The 20,473-nt window shown below is 35.5% G+C and overlaps 1 protein-coding gene across 1 annotated transcript in view; it reads right to left on the bottom strand.

Annotated features, from left to right (window-relative positions):
* Positions 1 to 20,473, bottom strand: part of HECW1 (HECT, C2 and WW domain containing E3 ubiquitin protein ligase 1) — a 486,667-nt gene that overhangs the window by 173,968 nt on the left and 292,226 nt on the right. Inside the window, exons 5-6 of the mRNA XM_006925348.2 lie at positions 17,956 to 18,031; positions 8,242 to 8,411 (exon numbers count right to left, since the gene is read on the bottom strand). Of these exons, the coding sequence (XP_006925410.2) occupies positions 8,242 to 8,411; positions 17,956 to 18,031 (246 nt within the window). The remainder of the gene's footprint in view (positions 1 to 8,241; positions 8,412 to 17,955; positions 18,032 to 20,473) is intronic.

Below are 20,473 nucleotides of genomic sequence, written 5' to 3'. Positions count from 1 at the left end.
CACTCCTTTCCATAAGTTTTCCTTAATATGTACATATTTATTGCAAGATTAAAGAGGTTTTACAAAAGAACCAGTCTTCAAAGATTCACATGAACAGAAGGACAAAGTAATGAGTATAATCCAAAGTGACACAATTCATATAACTGATATTTGGTACAAGATTTGTTTATATGCTTGCTTTTGCATATAGGTATCCTTTGTGTGCTGCGATTGCATTTCAAACAAAAAGTGATCAAATGTTTTGTTAGATTTATTCCTAGGTATTTTATTCTTTTGTTGCAATTGCAAAAGGAATTATTTTTTCCACTTCTTTTTCTGACACTTCATTATTAGAGTGGAAGAACGCTATGGATTTCGGAACATTGGTTTTGTATCCAGAAATTTTACTATATTTGTTTATTGTTTCTAGAAGTCTTCTTTGGGAGTCTTTAGGGTTTTCTATATAGAAAATCATGTCATCCACAAATAGTGACAGTTTGACTTCTTTGTTACTCTTTGGATGCCTTTGATATCTTTCTCTTGCCTGATTGCACTTGCTAGGACTTCCAATGTTATATTGAAAATAGTGGCAATGTTATATTGAAAACAGTGGACAGCCTTGCCTTGTTTCTGATCTTAGAAGAAAGGTTTTTAGTTTTTCACCATTAAGTGTAATGTTGGCTGAGAGTTTGTCATATATGGCCTTTATTATGTTAAGGCACTTTCCTTCTATACTGATTTTGTTAGGTGTTTTGATCATAAATGGATGCTGTATCTTGTCGAAGGCTTTTTCTGCATTTATTGATATGATCATATGATTTTTATTTTTTAATTTGTTTATATATTCCTGTTTTTGATACATGCTTTTTCTTCTTAAAGATGTCTCTCCACCCTAAGGGGGAGGGTAAAGAAGGAGTTAGATGGGGTAAAAGAGTTCAAATATGTGGTGACAGAAAGAAATCTAACTATGAGACGTGAACATACAGTGTAAATGTATATATACCTTATTGTTAAAATGTACAGCTGAAACTTATTGGCTTTCGTTAACCAATGTCACCATAAAAACTGAATAAATAAATTAAATTTTTTTAAAAAAAATCCTTCCAACATTTCCTGTAGTACTGGCTTGGTGTTGATAAATTCCTTTAGCTTACTTTTGTCTGGAAAGCTCTTTATATGTCCTTCATCTCTAAATGATAGCTCTGCTGGATAAAGTATCTTGATTGTAGATCCTGAGTTTTCATCAAGTCAAATATTTTGTGCCAAACACTTCTGTCCTGCAGAATTTCTTTTGAGAAATTAGCTGCCAGTCTATGGGTGTTCCCTTGTAAGTAACTAATCTGTTTTCTCTCGCTGCTTTTAAGATTGTTTGTATTTAATTTTTGGCATTTTAATAATGATGTGTCTTGGTGTGGGCCTCTTTAGATCCCTGATTTTTGGAATTCTCTGAGCTTCCTGGGGTTTTATGTCCATTTCCTTCACCAGGTTAGGGAAGTTTTCCATCATTATTTCTTCAAATAGCTGTTCGATATCTTGATTTTCTTTCGTTACGTTGATCAGATGGATATTTGGACCCTTAATCATGTGCCATACGCTCTTTAAATTATTTTTGTAGTCTTGGCATCTCATCTCTTGCCATTCTGATTGTGTGTCCTTGGCTTTCCCATCCTCTAGATAGGGCATTTGATCCTTTTCTTTATTCCTTTATTTATTCCATTTAATATACTTCTCATCTCAGGTAATGTGTTCTTCATTTCAGACTGGTTCCCTTTTATCATTTCCATTTTCATTTTTATGTTTTTTATCTCTTTGGTGAAGTTCTCACTTCATCAAATTTATCTACACTTCCCAAATTTATCTACACTCCCCAAAAGTTAATTGAGCATCTTTATAACCAGTGTTTTGAAATCTACATCTGTAAGATTAATTAATTCCATTAATCTGGATCTCTGTTCTGTTCTCTCATATGGTTTCTGCTTCTTTGTTTTTCCATTTTGGCTGCCTTTCCATGTCTGTTTCTATGTACTAAGCAAAGCTCCTAAGTCTCCCAGGCTTATTTGTGTAGATTTGTGAAGTAGGTATCTCAGGCACAGTCCTGAGAGGGGTTCAGCTACAGGCCAAATTTAGCCCAAGCCTCTACCCCTCTGGGACCACCTGTTAAGATTCAGCAAGCAATCAACTGATGTTGTGCTTATAGTTGCCTCAAAAGGCCACACCAGAAATGACGGCCAGCTGCCTCCAGTGTGAGTCTAGGCACTGCTCAGCAAGGGGCACCTGACTTGCTGATGATATACCTGGTAGTGGCTTGGGTAGGAATGAGAGTTGAGGGAGGCAAGTTTCAGGGAATCCTCTGGGCGGTACAATCTCTGTTATTCTGTTTGATGACGTCACAGCTATGGCAGTGCTGTGTCTGTGCACTGAGAGGGGGAAGGGCTCAGCAGGGAACAATGGATATCGCTGGCACTTCTGTACTGAGCGAGTCTCGCCTAGGCCCTCACTCCGACAATGTCTTCCTGTAAGTCCCTGGTGCTCCTTGTACTCAGCTGAATTGGCAGTGGTGCTCAGAGCGAGCAGGACTGCCATCAAGAAAATCTGCTTGCAGACGTGGCCCCTTTAAGAGGCTTCTGTTGTTGCTGCTGCTGCAGCCTCCATCTCTCTCAGCTGCTGGAGATCCGATAGGCATGCGTCCTAGATCTGTTCTACGTTCTGCCATTGCAGGGTGATTACTTGGATCTCCCTATCTGCATGGCTTATTCATCAAGATCCCAGACAACTTTTCTTTGCTGCTGCTCCTTGTTTCCATCACAATTTTGATTTGGTTGCCAGAGGGATGAACAGAGCCTCAATCATTGAAGACACTTTTTTTCTCTCTCCATTTTTATGCTTTTTAACTCTTTGTTAAAGTTACACTTCCCCTAAGTTCATTGAGCATCTTTATAACCAGTGTTTTGAACATACATCTGTTAGATTGCTTAACTCCATTATTTCTGGATCGCTGTTCTGTTTTCTCTTATGGTTTCTATGGTCACTGGAGTAAGATAATTTTAATTAATTGGGAGTGATTGAGCTGTCAGAGCTGTCTTGAAGTTTTCTACCATTGGTTTGCCTTGATCCTACATGATAGCCAGCCAGGGATCCAAATGAGAATCTGGGATTCTGCTAGAACCCATCCACATGGGAGGATCCAGATTTTCAAGTTTTGTCTCTTCAGTACTGTGGGATTACAGCAAATTCTTCTTTGATCTTCAGCAGCATTTTGCCTACCTTCTTATACCACATAAAAGTAGATGTTGAAAATTGGCTCATTTGAAATTCCTTTCTCTCCAGAATTTTGACCACGCAAATTCTGGTTTTCTTGACCATTCTCTGATGTCATCAGAAATGCAGTTTTTTAAAAAATATATTTTATCTGCCTTTATTAGGTACTTTTGTGTTAGTGTGCTACATGCTGCTCCATGAAGGCCCAATGCAGAAATCAACTGCTTCCATTCTTTACTTTTTATAATCCATTCCACACATAGCAGCAAGAATGTTTTTTATAAATTTTTAATTAGCACATGATGCTTCCCTATTAAACTACTCCAGTGGCTTCTTATCACATTTAGAATATAATCCCAACCACTTTCCATGGTTTACAAGATGCTGGTCCCTATCCCTCTCTCCAACTTCACCTTATATCCCAGCTCCAAGCCTCACACAATCACTATCCTCCAGTCCCAGTGACCTTCTTGCTGTAGTTTAAACATGCCACACTCATTACATTCATGCCTCCACACTGTCTGAAACAGGTCTTTGTTCTTCTAGCTTCTCAGTTAAAGTGATAGCAACTCGGAAAGGTCTTCCTGGACCACCAGATATTTAAAGTAGCTCCTCTCAGTCATGAACAACATATTACGATGTGATATTTCCTTTGTTACTTATTTCCATTGAAATTATCTTGTTAACTTATTTCTGTTTTGTTTTCTCACATTAAAATATAAGCTCTATGAAGCAAGACCCAATGTTCTAATCTGTGACCAGATTGGAGCAGGCTGATAGTGCATGTGTGGAAATTAATCCATCCAGCTTTTAAGACAGAGATAGGGGGAATGAGGTGAAGACTAATAAAGACCATGGCACCAGGCTGTATTTTAATATTTGCTCAATCCACTTGATATTTCTGAGAATTTGCTTTTAGGAATTCCTTGTTTTATTTAGGGATATGAATATATTCTCTACATAAGCTCTCTGATAATAATAACCCAAGACCCAGTGCTGCTGTTTCTGTTTAACTTCTTTGTGTAGCTATGACCTTACAATGCTCATTAGATACATCCTGGAAAGTCAAGGAGAGTGCTCCCTGGGTGAAAATAGTTTTTGATTACAGTAATAATAAAGAAAAAAAAATGATTAACCAATATGAAAAACTTTTAATTTATTATTTTTATTTTACATTACATTTAATATGTATTACTCTCAGTTTTCCTTCTCGTTTTAAAATTCTATAGTAATTTTAATTTTTCTAAGATTTAGTATGTTTTAATCAGCAAAAAATGTTTCAAGTTTGAACTTGAATAAATTAGAAAAAAATCACATCAGACTAATGCATCATTAATAATAGAAATAAATTTAGCATTTAAACTACACATTAAAAATATTCTTGCTTTTAAGTACAGGCAACTTCAATTATTTCTCACTGACTATCTTTTGTATATTAATCAATAAATACAGAAAGTAGGACAGTTTCGTTCTCACCTTCTTGCAAAGAAATTTAAAGATTTCATGAATCCCGTAGGAGCAGGGGATCTTCTACTTATTCACCAAGGTGATATGAGATCCAGAAACCAACATTAGCTTTTCTTTATAAGGAATAAGGAAATGATGTTGGATGTGTGCAACTGGAGTAAGCCCAGCCCAATTTCCATCACTTGTCCATGTACGCCACAAAACTCTAACCACATGACATTTCTAAAGAGTTCCCTAAGTGTGGGATGCCTTGGTACCTTTGCACATATTGTTCCTTCTAATTGGAGTGTCCTTCCCCTCACGTCTCATCTCCTGTCAAGACCCAAGTTCAAAAGTACACTCTCTGTTGAAGTCTTCCCTCGGTATTCTCCAGCATTCTGTTCACACCTTGAATAGAGCATGACTTTATTGTATTGTCTCCTTCCATTAGTCTGAGTGGTTTTAGCTTTCCATCATTTTTGTGTCTTTCCAGGGGCTTTCATTTCTACTACAGAGTAGATACACAATAAACATTTCTTAAATAAATGGATAATCACACATAAGAACTTCACCTTGCTTTCTCCATTTTAAAACATTTTCATTTATCCTTCAAACTTATCCTCTAGAGGTTCATATGATTAGCTGGAAAGACCCATTTAAGCCTTTTGATAACTGTCTTTGGCTACAGATTTTAACTTTTTTTTTTCCTATGAAAGGTCAGGGGGTATAACGATCATTTTGAGTATCTGATATAAGGTATGGACACTCTCTCCAGAATTTGCTCACAATTACTGACACATAAAACTGATCAGCATTAATCTGTGAAGAAAAGTACTTTAAATTGTGGTTCTGTCATTCACTAGTTGTATGAAAATCACTTAACTTCTTAGTGCCTTTTATTTCCTCATCTAGAAATTGGGATTATAATAATACATATCTCAAAGAGTTGTTGTGAGGACTAAATGAATTAATTATATAAAACATTTAGAATATTGCTTGGCATAGTATTTAATGTGTTATTAGGTTACAGGAATTAGAGGTATCAAGATAAATCAGTTATGATTCCTTTCCTTGAGGAGCTGAGAGTCCCATGAGAAAGACAGATGTGCACATTAAAGGCAACCTGGTGACACTATGGTGGAAGTCTGGTCAAGGGAGCACTGAGAAAGAAGCACTTTCCCTGTGAGGCGTGGGGTGGGAGCACCAAGGAATGCCTCACATGGGAGGTGTATTTTAGCTGAGACTCGATGGATGAGTGGAGTTGCTTGTTGGAGTAACTGAGAATGTCTATTTTATCAATCAGGTATAAGTAAAGACACTATTTAGCTGTTTGAATGCACAAGGGGCAACTAGGGAATAACAGCTATCGAGAGTAGCCTTAGCATAATGTCTTTGGTAGAAGGTACTGGAGAGGGAAGCTGAAGCACATTGCAGACATAAACTGGTTTATCTAACACTCATATATAACTACCTTCCCCTCTTCCTTCCATGCTATAGAGTTAGAAAAGCAGAACACTAGGCTTTCCTATACAGGTGAAGTCCTGTGACAGGTAATAGGGCTTTTGCCAGGAAGGGCTTTTACAGAATAAATATGCAAAGCCTTACAAGGAGAAGAATTCTTTGGCTTTTTTTGGTTTTCTTCTTGCTTGGAATTTGGTTTTGAGGCTTTAAGATAGGAAGACAAACGCCCTATGCTAAGATGTAATGGGAAGATGCTGAGAGCTTCAGTCCTTGGTGGCTATACTCAGCAACTGCATTGCCTGAACCACCTCCCTTCAGACTTCTTGTTTGTGAGAAATATCACAGATGGCTAGGCTTCCTTTAGTTTAGAGCCAAATGCATCCTTAACTGATATTAGTGGTAAGCAATGCCAGGTCATAGAAGGCCTTGAATGCTCTTCACAGGAGCTATGACTTCCACATGTGGGCACTGGGCACTATAGTATAATCTACCTGCTGAAAGAACAGCTTTACAGTCACACAAACCTTTATTCAAATCACAGCTCAGCCAGTTACTCTCTGTTCAACTTGAGAAATTTGAGCTTCATCAGGGAAACATTTACTGAAACTTATTTAGAACACTAACTTTAACTGTAGCATGCTAGATAGAATGGAGGAGGTCCAAAAACGTTCTGATGGTGCTGGATTTTACAAATGTTCTCTGAGATATAACACCTTTATGACTAAATACCTTAGAACAAGTTGCTCTAAAGTTCTTCAGAGAGAAGTCTTTTTATTTCATGTACTATAAATGTCTGTGGCATCTTGTATTATTCCTAGGAATGCAGCTAGGAGTGCAGAAATAGATGGTGAGAATAGCCAAGACTAAAGAAACAAATAATTTAAGATTCATTATTCCATACTAATGGCACTATCTGTGCTTTAGAATCTGTGAATAACTAAAGTAGCAGGAAGTTTAAGTGCAACTCCATTTCCCTTATGTCCACTTAAAAGCCCCTATGTTGCTCTTCTGGGTAGGGTTAATTAAGCCTAGGAAGTAGGTGGTTTAAAGATGTTTGCCCCCAAATATCTAATTACACTTTCTTGTTAAAGGTGTTCAAGGATTCTATATCAGAGATAATCCATTTTAAAGAATAAAGGAAAGAATCCTGTCCAAAGTAAATGTCTTGAGTAGGAATAGTACATTTCCATAAGATAATATGAGACTTGGATTGAGGATAATTTCTCAAAGTTCCACAACTATTAACTAGTCAATATGGGACTTGACCCAAGGTTTGTGTGACTACAAAGCTGCACTTTTACTGTACTAGACTGCTGCCATGCTCAGGCCTTAAGCCTCTCTGCTTCCTTACCCACATAGTTTGCAGGTTATACCCTCAAGCTAAAGAGAGCAAATTAGGCAGCCAAATGGGTTGTGACAACTTTCTGCTAGCTCTGACCCATGGTTTTGTTAAGAAACCTTCTAGTACCTGGCTGGTGGTGGAGACACGTTCAGGAGTGGAGAAAGGCTTTCATTAGACAAAACCAAACAATTTAATACTCCAACAAGTTGCCTAGCACTGTGTGAACCAGGAAGATGGATGAACAATTAAGCTTTATGTCTATTTAATCAAGCAAATGTAACCCCAGGGTTATTCTAGTCTTATTGATTTATCTGTCCCAGGAAGCTGACTATTTTAACATCTCTGGCACTAGTCCAGAGGGACATATTTAAAATTTGTCCCACTTGCTTAAGGACCACATGTATGATTAGAATATGAGAATGCTCAAATCAAAACTCTTCTTTCTCCCACACAAAGGCAGAGAGAAAGGCTGTCCTGCTTTTAGGTACAGGTTTGGATCCAAATAAAGGGGCTATTGTATGGCTACTGAGTGTAAATGCAATGAATGATTTCCTGGTACTACCTTGAGGAACTCTATCAAGAATCCTGAGAGTTGCAACCCATCGAGAACACAGCTCCCTTCTAAGATCAAGAAAGCCATGAATTTAGTGGTAGAGTGTGGGACTCTAAGAAAGAGAAAGTAGCACATGAACTTCTTCATGATCAATCATTTCATTTGGTCACTTAGGCGTCTTCTTAGGGCCCAGGGCACTCACCTCAGCATGCCAGACGGGATTCACGGTGTTGCCTATGATCTTAGATCTCCTCTCCTGTCCATGGTGAGGGAGGGCGGGGAAGATGCTGTGCTTCCCAGGCTGAATGGAAATCTTCAGGTAAGGATCTGGGTTGAAAAACATCCCTTTCTTCAAACCCGTGGCCTGGAAATCTATAAAATAAAAGATAGTTTAATTTAAATGAGTTTTAGTGAGGTTGAAGATCATAATAGACCTTTCAAAAGGAGAAAAGTCCATCTAAAACATCGAACAATCTTTTAATCTCTAGACTATTTCTACCTCATTGCAAATATGTCTGTATAATCCACTATATGGAACATTTACTGGTATGTATTAAATTATTTTGGTGAGAAATCCTTGTAATAAATCAATACGACTGGTATTATGGTCACTAAGCTTTTCAAGCGAGGACAATTAGCCTTGACTGGGTTGGACTTTAGTATTCTTTGGGCAGGCTAATATAATGGGATTGGGTGAGGGTCACCTTAGAAAACTTAGATGAAAAATGAGTAAGGAAATCCAACTTTGAAATTTTATGGACCTAGGTGAAAATTTCTCTGCAAAGTGAAGACACAAGAAAAAACAAGGGTTATAGCCTCACAGTAAATATGATCTTAGCTGAATAAGAGAACATTAGAAGAAATAAAGAGAAAAAGGAGGGTTAAAACAGCAAAGAGCATGGACACTGGAGAAATGAGAAAAGAAAATATGGTTTCCATGGAGTTAAATGCATATCAGTGAGGAGAGTTTTAAATAACCATGCTGTCAGGCAACGCTTTGAAAACTGAACTGTTTCATTTAATTGAAATTGTCTGATCCTGTACAATTTCATGCTGAAGGGAGTTGGGGGAGAGAGAAAGAGAGAGAGAGAGAGAGAACAAGACCATTTGTGATAATGTTTTATAATTATTCTAGGATAAATCAAAATCATTTTATATTTATTAGAAATATATTTATGATGTCAAAAACACAATTAGAAAGTTTTCTATTATTGAAGTATCCCTTCTTCCCCCAAATTATTTCCATTTATATATCAGTGAAAGAAATGGAGGTAAAGATACATTGAATTGATACCCAACCCATAGTATAAATTGTGATGTGTTTGAGTAATTTTTTACTAAGAATAAAGTACAGAAGTTTTTATATAAATTTACTTAAAAGTTATTTTGAGTTGATTTAATGTTATTTCCATAATAAAATTCTTACTCTTGAATTATAATATACTGCAATGAGGAGAGAAAAAGGTAGAAAGTACAATAAGCATCATAGAAATTTGTAAAACCCAAGGGAAAAATGATACAAAGCACAATAACCATCACAGAAATGTATAAAACCCATAGGAGTATATGCAGAAAAAAGAGAACACAGCAACTTGAGGTTTCCCTCCTTAAAAAGGGTTGTTCATAAGGTTGGTTTTTAGCTAGTGTCTGGGAACTTGGATCTCTGGAGGGTTTCCACACCTCAGAACTGATGAGTGGCTCATTTTATCTAACCTGGGTATGTAAACTATGTGGTTTATGCTAAACACCTGCTTTCCTTTTGGGAATCTGGAATTTTGGTATTTGCTAGGCAGAGGTGCCTATGTGACAAGACCCCAATGAAAACCTTGACTCTTAGTCTGTAATGAGCTTCCCTGATATACAACATTTCATGTGTTGTCACAACTTGTTGATGGGGGAAATAAGCACATTCTGTGTGATCCCACTGGGAAGACCCATGAAAGCAAGGCCCTGATTTCCTCCAGACTTCTCTCCAAGCACCGTTAGCCTTTGGTTATTTATATTCTTTCAATGTAATAAGTTGTAGCCATGAGTATGATTATATGCTAAGTTTTAGTGAATCATCAAATCTGGGATGGTGTTGGAGATCCTGACATATATAGATAGATGATAGATAGATAGATAGATAGATATAGATATATAGATATAGATATAGATATAGATATAGATATAGATATAGATATATAGATGTATAACAGACATATAGATTTATAGATTTATTCATCATAAAATAATATGACTACTATCATCTCATCAGGTCCATCCCTACCACCTACCACTTATCGGCAAGTCACTAAATTCTGGAAACCATTGAATGACCTTCAAATACATTATCTGATTTAATTTGAACCATGAACCCTATAAAATTGTATATTACTAATTTGAGAAAGAGAAAATGGAGTCTTATGTATTAAGTAACTTGATAAAGTTGTCAGAATTGGTCAATATTTGAAATAAAATTTGAACCAGTCTATTTGATTCCTAAGTCTGTGCTTATAATCAATAAGTTATATTACCTTTTAATAGAAACATCAACATTGACATAGGTTAAATTCTCAAGTGTAAATGAATCTTTTTTTAAAAATATTCTATTCTAGAAAACATGGTAGAGTGAGAGATGTTTCCATATCTCTCCCCTTGAAACAACAATAAGCTGAACATCTAAAACTCAATAAAAACATCCAACCTGCACATCGACACAACTTAACATGGGATCTGCAAATTAGAGCTACCACAGGTCAGAACAGCAGGAGTCAGGCAATAGACTGGGAGAAACAATGAAGCTGCCTCTCGCAGCCCCAGCTTCCTGCAAAAAGAGGGGAAGAGGAGAAGGTGTGGTGGATTCCCTGAACAGCCCTACCTAAGAGAGCTGCGAGCTTCTCTCAGCAGCAGTTTCCAGGGATCAGGGCAGAAAGCAGAGAAGTGGAGATGGCAGAGAGGCAACAGCTGATTATTACCAGTTGCTGTTGCAAAATACAAGGCTGAGGAGCAGCCCCTATCCCCCAACTCAGAGGGCATATCCCCCACATCCTCCAACACTGAACACTGTGGAGCCCCAAGGGAATCTGAGCAAACACTACTGAAACTATTGCTAACAATGACAAGGAATGAGACTGAGGGTAGCGAGTGTGATTGAATATTTTAAGAAAAAAGGCATTATTAAGACTTTATATAAAGTAGGGATCCAAGAGGATTAGATGTCACCTACTGAAAACCAAAAGAAAAACTCCTTCATAGCTATGGGCAAAAGAGAGACATTTATGTAATAAATCTTTCTGGAAAAATAGCAGAATACACTTCCATTAATGCCCAGGTGGAGAAATAGTCTATTAAACACTATGATCAACTAAGGTGACAAAGCAGCTCAGAAAGAAAGAGAAAAATCTCCAGAAAATAAGCTTACAGACATAGAAATATGCGATTTAAATAACAGAGAATTCAGGATGATACTTCTGAAAAAACTCAATGAAAGCCAAAATAATTCATATCAAAAATTCTAGGAGTTGAAAAAACAGTTAGATGAGCAGAATGAGTTCTTTAGCAAGGAGATTGAAACCCTCAAAAAGAACCAAATAGAATTTCTGGAGATGAAGAACGCACTGAAAGAGATAAAAAATGAAATAGCAAGCTTGGGAAATAGAGTTGACCAAATGGAGGAAAGGATCAGTGATTTTGAAGACGGAAATCTATAAATAAATTGTAAGAAGAGAGAGACCAAAGAATGAAAAATAATGAAAGATAAATACAAGAACTAGCTGATACCATTAGGTAAGGAAACACAAAAAATAATGGGCATTCTCGAAGGGCAGCCAGGGAAAAGAAGATGGTAACCTATAAAGAAAACCCATTAGATTTTGGGATTGGATACTGAGATTTTGATTGGAATTCCATTGAATTTATAGATTAAGTTTGGGATAATTGGTACCTTTATATTGCTTCTTATTCAAAAACATTTTTATTTTTTTCTCAGGTCTTCTTTCATGTCCTTCAGTAAACTTGTACTTTGCTTTATAAAGATTTACACAGTTAAGTTCAATTTGGATCTTATTAAAATACATGTTTCATGGAGTAAAAGTATTTGAAAACTGTTGCAACAATGAGTGTAAAGAAAAATGCATGGAACTGGGAGTCAGCATACCTAGTTTTAATTCTGGAACACTCACTATTGAACTTTATCACTTGAGGAAATCTATTTAATTCTTTCAGGTCTCAATTTCTTTAACTATAAAATTGTTGGAATGAATGTCTGTAAGAACATATAGAGTTTTATGATTTTCCAGAAGTAAATGATACATTAATGGGAGAATACTTAATTTACTCCCATTTTTACCTGCATTTGTTTTTTTGTTCTGATGATGAACATAATGCACAATTATTATAACATTTTTAAGTTCAGAATGAAAAGAAACAGAATTTTAAAATTATTTCAACTTGTACCATGTAGTGGCAACCATTACCAGACTTTTTCCTTATTACTTTCCAGTATTTTTCTTTGCATAATTGATTTCATATTGTATATACAATCTCTATATAATATAAATACAATCTCTATATAAACACTTTCCCTTAGCACTTAATAGTCTAATTCAAAGATTCGAAGTTATCTTTAGCTCAAAAACGTTTCTCCTATTATTGTTTCTGTTCAATTTGTTCTGACTTCTTCATTGAAAATACCAATTACGTATGTGTTGGTGCTGTATGTGTCATCCATCCTTTCCCCTCTCATCTCTGTATTTTGCCCTTCATCTGTGCATTCTGGGAGAGACTCTCAAGTCAGTCTACCAGATTACTAATTCTAATTCTGTAGTGGTGACTGTGTTCTTTATGGCTTTCTAAAACCCACTTTTAATTCTATGTTTGTACCTTTTGGAATTACATTTCTCCTTGATTGTGATAGATAGAAAAATGTCCCCCACCACCCCCAAAGATGACCACAATGTAATCCGTGGAATCTGTGTAAACCTTACATGTGTATACCTTACATAGCATAAGGGACTTTGCAGATGTGATTAAGTTAAGGATATCGACTGAGATAAAGAGATTATTCTGGATTATCTAGATGAGCCCAATGTAATCATAAGAATCCTTATCAAATGGAATTAGGAGGGGCATAGTGAGGAAAAATTGATGTGCAATGAAGCAGAGATTGGAATGATGCAACCATGAGCCAAAAAATGCAGGCAGACTCTAGAACCTAAAACAGATAAGAAATGAATTTATCACTGGAGACCCCAGGAAGGAACCACTCCTGCTGACACACTGATTTTATTCCCTTGAGATTCATTTTGTACTTCTGACTTTCAGAACTGTACAAATATATTTGTGTTGTCACTAATTTTATGGTAATTTGTTACAACAGCAATAGAAAACATATATACGCAATAGAAAACAAATACACTTAGTTTTCTAAGTTTTTATTTTTGCCAGCTTCAAAGAACTCTCTTACTATTTTTCCTCATCTTAAACTTACTTAATAGGTCCTAAGCTTTCCTGTATTTTATTGAGAGTACAAGCAGAGGAATGATAAATGCTTCAGTAGATATTTATCAATGAACTATTTCTTTTTCTCTTGACTGTTATGTCCTTCAACTTTTTTATGAGGTAGAATCTCTTCTCTACACATTCTTCAAGTCAAAATGTCTGCTATTTGTTCATGAATAGTTTGTGGAGTCTTGTTATTTGTCCTTTCTAGTCCTTTTTGTCCTTTTCAGTTAGTTTGGTCACCCAACTGGCTACTGTTGGAATCTTCGTCTCTACTTTTATACTTGGAGGTGACTGGCATCTCTAGTCAAGTTTTTGATACTTTATGGGTTTGCTTAGTTATAGATTTGTTGATCTTTTTATCGTGGGATTTGTTATGATACTTTAAGTAGTATTTATTCTTTTTTTCCTAGATTGAGTGAATTAACACATATATATGTTCAGCTACTGAATATCATACTTCCATGACCATTCCAGATTTGCTTCTTTAGCTGCTAACTTTACCACTCCAGTCATATTTAATTGATGGCAATTTTGCCTTGGAATAAGTGTAAAAAAATTATATTTGGGGGAGCTATAGGAGATGAACCAATTGTTTGAACTAAGTTGGGAAGGTGGTTTTCTTTCCTATGGTGGGTTTGTGAGCCCATGTTTGCATTGCGGAGCCAAAATGGGAACCAATTAATAGAGAGGGATTTCATTTCCTTCCCCAGTTCCACACAACTAATCTGACATCGCATCATTCTTAGGCTTTAGGATTTCACTGAGCTTTGGTTAGTAAAAATTCCTCGTCATTTTTGGCAGGTAGTTGAGTAGCTTTCCTGGTTTCTACTGTTTCTGAAGGTTTGTAAAAATAATTTTTGCTTCTCAAACATTTCAAGAGAAACACAAGAATAGCAAATCAGGAGTTGTTAGCTTTTTGCCCTAGTAATACAAAAGTATTGGGGTTCTTCACTTTTTTTTTTAACCTAGACAGATACATGCTAATGTTGTCAATGGATTTTTTTTTTTTTATAAAAAAGGCTTTTTTTTTAAGAGCAGTGGTAGACTCACATCACATTTAAGAGGAAGTACAGAGATTTTCTACATACTGCCTGCTCCACATATGCATAGCCTCCCCCATTATCAACACCTCCTACCAGAGTGGTATATTTGTTATAATCGATGAACCTACATTGATTGACGCATCATCATCGAAGAGTGATAAATACTTTACTTCTCTTCTCAAAGTCTATAGTTTACATTAGGGTTCACTTTTGGTGTTGTATATTCTATGTGTTTTCACAAACATATCCATCATTAGAGTATCATACAGAGTATTCTCACTGCCCTAAAAATTCTCTGTGTTCTGCCTGTTCATATCTCTTTCCCCAATGCCTATAGAAAGCCCAGAAATATTCTCACTGCCCTAAAAATTCTCTGTGTTCTGCCTGTTCATATCTCTTTCCCCAATGCCTATCAACCACTGATCTTTTTACTGCCTACATAGTTTTGCTTTTTCCAGAAAGTTGGAATCATACACTATGTAGCCTTTTCAGATTGGCTTTTTCTCACTTAGTAATATACATTCCATGTCTTTTCGTGGTTTGATAACTCATTATTTTTAGCACTAAATATTCCATTATCCGGATATACCATAGTTTATTTATCTATTCACCTACTGAAGGACGACATATTGATTGCTGCCAACTTTTGGCAATTATGAATGAAGCTGCTATAAAAATCTGTGTGTAAGTTTTTTATGGACTTAAGTTTTCAACTCATTTGTGTAAACTTTAGTCAATGTGATCACCAGATCATATGGTAAAGAGTATGTTCAATTTTGTAAAAGACTACCACAATATCTTCCAGAGTGTCTGTACTATTTTTGCATTCCTACCAGCGATGAATGAGAGTTCCTATTTCTCTACACTCTTGTCAGCATTTGGTATTTTCAGTTTTCTGGATTTTGGCCATTCTAACAGGCATGCAGTGATATCTCACTGTTGTTTTAATTTGCATTTTCCTGATGACATATAGTGTGGTGTGTCTTATCATTTACTATTTGCCATCTGTATGTCTTCTTTAGTGAAATTTCTGCCAAGGTCTTTGGCCCATTTTTCAGCTGGATTGTTTGCTTTCATCTTATTGAGTTTTAAGAGTTCTTTGTATATTTTGGATAACTGCCCTTTATCAGGTGTGTCTTTTGCAAATAGTTTTTCCTGGGCTGTGGCTTATCTTCTCATTCCCTTATTATAGTATTTTGCAGAGCAGAAGTTTTTAATTTTAATATTTACATTATTTTTCAAATTTATATATTTTTTTATGTATTGATTATTTCTTTCATGTATCATGTCTTTGGTATTGTATCTAAAAAGGCATCACCGTACCTAAGGTCACCTAGGCTTTTTTTCCTATGTTATCTTCTAGGAGTTTTATAGCTTTGTATTTTACATGTGAGTTTATGATCCATTTTGAGTAATTTTTGTGAAGGAATTAAGGTCTGTGTTTAGATTCATTTTTTTTTTTATTATTGCAAGTGGATGTCCAATTGTTCCAGCACCATTTATTGAAGAGAATATTTTTACTCCATTGTGTTGCCTTTGCTCTTTTGTCAAAGATCAGTTGACTATATCAGAGTTTATTTCTGGGCTTTCTATTCTGTTCCACTGATCTATTTTTTTTCTATTCTTTCACCAATGCCACATTGTCTTGTTTCCTAGTTTTATGGCAAGTTTTGAAGTGGGTAGTGTCAGTCTTCCAACTTTGATCTCCGATATTATATTGGCTATTCTGGGTCTTTTGCCTTTTCATATAAATTTTAGAATCCATTTGTCAATATCCAAAAAAAAGTGGCTTGCTGGGATTTTGATTGGGATCGCATTGATTCTATATATTAAGTTGGGAAGAACTGACATCTTTACAGTATTATAACTCCCTAACCATGAACATGAAATATCTCTTCCTTTACTTAGTTCTTTGATTTCATTCATCAGAATTTTATAGTTTTCCTTATATATAGATCTTATGCATTTTTTAGATCTACAGCTAATCATTTCATTTTGGGGGTGCTAATGTAAATGGCATTGTATTTTTAATTTCAAATTCTACTTTTTCATTGCTGGTATATAGAAAAGTGATTGAAATTTTGTATATTAACCTTGTATCTTGTAACCTTGCTATAATCACTTATCAGTGGAACTTTAGACATGCATTTGCATTACTGGGGCTTACTTTAATATGAAAAGCCCCAGTTGATTGTCTATCTCCCAAGGACAGTACATGAGTGTGATCTTGAATTTCTGACATTTATGGCCTGCAATATTTTTTGGTTTGACAACAAGCTAATAAGGCAATAGTTTCTCAAACTATACTCACCAGCATCCTAGAGCTTCATGACATTACATCTCCTCAAAGACAACTTAGGGTGAAATTGAGTGTATGGGGTTCATATAACATTTTAGCAAGAGCAATTCAGTTTTTCTTTATACTTTTAATACTGAAATTATTTTAGATTTACATAAGAGTTGCAAAGATAGTATAGTACCATTTACTCAGTTTCCCAACTACTAACATATTACAGAACTATGGTACATTATTAAAACTAAAAAAAATAACTAAATTACTCTTAACTATTAATTAAATAATATTAACTAAATTACAGACTTTATATGATTTACACAGGTTTTTCCATAAATGTCCTTTTTGAGCAGCTCAGGTTTTGTTGGTTTTACGAATTGGGCTTAATTAAGATTTTATTTAGACAAAAAGTCTACTGGCTGTTTCTTCTCTCTGCAGGCTTTTCTTTACCTCCACTTTATAAAAACTCCAATTACCTTTATGGTAACAGGGTGGAATGCTTCTCCATCTCTTTCAGATGTTGCCTTGGTCCCAGCCTGCATTTCTATAGATATGCTAATTGAATGGAGTTCTGCCAGAGACTTGAGTAACTTCTGGTTTGAATGACAGGAGCAAAGAGATTTGGAAATTTCTAGCTCTTCCTTGGATCCCATCTCTTGCCCCACCCCTTCAACCTGTATGTATAGAGTACTAGAACTTGAGGCACTCTTAAGAGAATTTGAGAGAACTAGAAATCTTCCATCTCCTTGTCATGGTTCCATTTCAAGAAATAAAACCTTTCCTTATTTAAAATTCTGATCTATTAAATATTTAATATTTGATGTGCTGAGCACACAGGCCTTATGATTGCAACACTACTTAGAAATGGAGAAGTAGAATAGTAGCTTCTCTTCTCATCATCTCAAAGTGCTGTTGAATCTATTATTTATTGAATCCTCCAATGTCCTCATGAGGACAATTTTTGTTTTACAGATGGAGAAATTGAGACACAGAGAGGTTGGGTAACTTTTAGGTAAGAGTCAAATTGAAGTGGGTTTCCTGACTGTTGGTTCACATTCTTATTCTCTCCATAAGCCTTCAGGTGAGCAAAACATACCTGAGAGAGAAAAGCTGATCAGCCTCCGATTTCCTTGCCCCTGGGCAGTCTCATCAGAGCCAATGCTTTTAAAAATCTGTAAGAAGGAAAATAGGAGACAAGCAAAACAAGCATTAAATAGATACACTCCAACACAAACATGCTTAATTACCCTCCAGCTACACTCTATGAAGACAGTAACGCTGTGATTTCATTACGCTATTAGTGATCAAAACAGGGTTCTAGCAACCAAATATCTTTTCTCAGTAATAGAGTAGGGAATGCTAATGAGAATAAGGGGTGCTCTTCAGAGAAATGGAAATCAATAAATATAATTACTATAATAAGAGGCCCTTTGTAAACACTTATGTAAATAATGTCTATTTATATTGCAAATAGTATTTATTAAAGCAGACCCAAAGGAAGTAGAATGATAGTCAACAGATCTTTACTGTTGTAATTATAATGTTTTCATTTAGTATAATGTTAAACTGCTATATATCCATTTCTTTTGATCTGTCTTATTATCTAAGGATTTCTAAAATATTCTGTTTATTTGGGAAGAACCTGAAGAAGCTACTCTGAAATCTCTTTACCTTTTTCCTGGGAAATTTTGGAATATAATTGTTGCATGAGTTAGCTATAGTCTAGTAGATATTTTCAAACCAAATTGCTAAAATGCTTTATTTTCCATTGCGCTCTCTCTCTCTCTCTCTACACACACACACACACACATATCTGTTAATGGGTTAATCAAAACAGCCAGAGTCTTTGCTTCCACTCTCTTCTAAGTAAGTTTTCTCAGAAATGATTATTTTCAAAGGCAGAATTACCTTTGCATACATTGTATATTTGCAAAAAACTTTTAAAAATTTGAGTATTAAGCAAATCCACACAGTGTTTACTTTTAGAAGATAATCTATACTGATGAATGAAAAAAATATGGAAAATTTGATGACCTGTAACTCAGTCTTTGTAGGTTGTATGGGCTTGTCTCTTTTTCCTGCCTCTCAGTATTTTTGATACTATGAGAGCTGTGATTTCATGTTAGCATCAACCTGCCTTATATAAGACTGGTAATAATGATAGCATCACTGGGGCTTACAGCTTCAGCCCAAGAGGGGTACAAAAGGATTATTAGAACACCTCCTTGTTGAAGCAGGTGCCCTTGGTGGGCCTAGGCACTTGGCTATAGATTGTGTGCAAATCTCAGTATGTCTGCTCTTAGACCTAAGTGTAAGGTGAACCTCAAGGATACTAGGCTGCTCAGCAGAGGAAACCAATGTGGGTGGCATGCGGAGTGAACTAAGAGATTGTGAAACTCTATGATAGGTCTGTGTTTAATAATAAAGGATCAGAAGAAGATAGGGCTCAGATTGATGAATCTGAAAACTGTTTGGTTTTAGGCATTATCTCTCTTCACATTGGAGAGCCTACTTCTTCCTTTTCTGTTTGTTCTTACTTGACCTGACACAGAGCAGCAGAGGTCAATGAATAGTTCAGAGACTGCGTCTTTGGGTTGGATCTTTCTTCTAACTCTCAAAGTGGCCAATACCCAAAAGCACAGTCAAGGCTCAATCTTTAATGTTGTGGACTTTTCTTCTTTTACAAACCTATGCTTTGTTAAAGACTATAGGGGCCTTTGGCAGGATGACTACACCCTTCTTACAGTGCTGTATCTGCCTAAGTGGAATAATTACAATCAGTTGCTCCTAATTCCAGTTTAAAAATATAAATGTCTTCTTGTTCCTTCTCAGAATATAAGTTCCTTGAAAGCACAACAAAAACTATACTTTTAATAGAATCTTGTAAGTTTACAAGTCTAAAGTGTGTGCATTACAATTTATATTTTTTAAAAAGTGTAGAATTAAACTGTACATTTTATGCTAGGCTAAAATGAGCTTAAACATGCAATGATAACAAAGAATAATACATTTGTTCTTTCCTATTTAAAGCATACATATTTTGGTTCTTCCTATTCTGCTGGTTATTCAGGATATTTACAAAAAAATTTCTTTACCTTTTTTGCATCAAACAGGTCTGAAGACAAAAAGATAAATTATATATTTTCAGAAGCCGCTAAACTCGGAGGAGAGACACATTTAAAACATAAAGTCCTACATAACTCAGCTTTTTCCTAACATTATTTACAAAGTCATCTCAACACCAGACTGATAGTAGGAAAGCACAAGCAATAGTAGCTGTAATAAATATTTCCCAGGAAGTAAAGATGTTTGCTGGGCTCAGGAAGGTTTTGAATCCTGACATCTTGTTTAAGATGAGATTCAGAGACGTCTTTGAGGTTAAGAAAACTGCTGAACTCACAGATATTCTACCATTTATTTTTATTTTTACTTACTTACTTGATATTTATTTATTTATTTATTTATTTATTTATTTATTTATTTTTAAAATGGTCCAGAAAAGGGTTGGATCAAAATACAGGGGTAAGGGTTAAAATAAAAGTTGTTTTTAGTTTGATTGTTTTTTAGGAGACTGTAACCAGTCCAGAAAGCTGTTTTATCTCCTTAAACATTAA

Source organism: Pteropus alecto, unplaced genomic scaffold (genome assembly GCF_000325575.1).
Source record: "Pteropus alecto unplaced genomic scaffold, ASM32557v1 scaffold109, whole genome shotgun sequence".
NCBI lineage: Eukaryota > Metazoa > Chordata > Mammalia > Chiroptera > Pteropodidae > Pteropus > Pteropus alecto.
The sequence above is the reverse complement of the archived record's forward strand: the minus strand, read 5'-3'. Positions and strand labels throughout refer to the sequence as shown.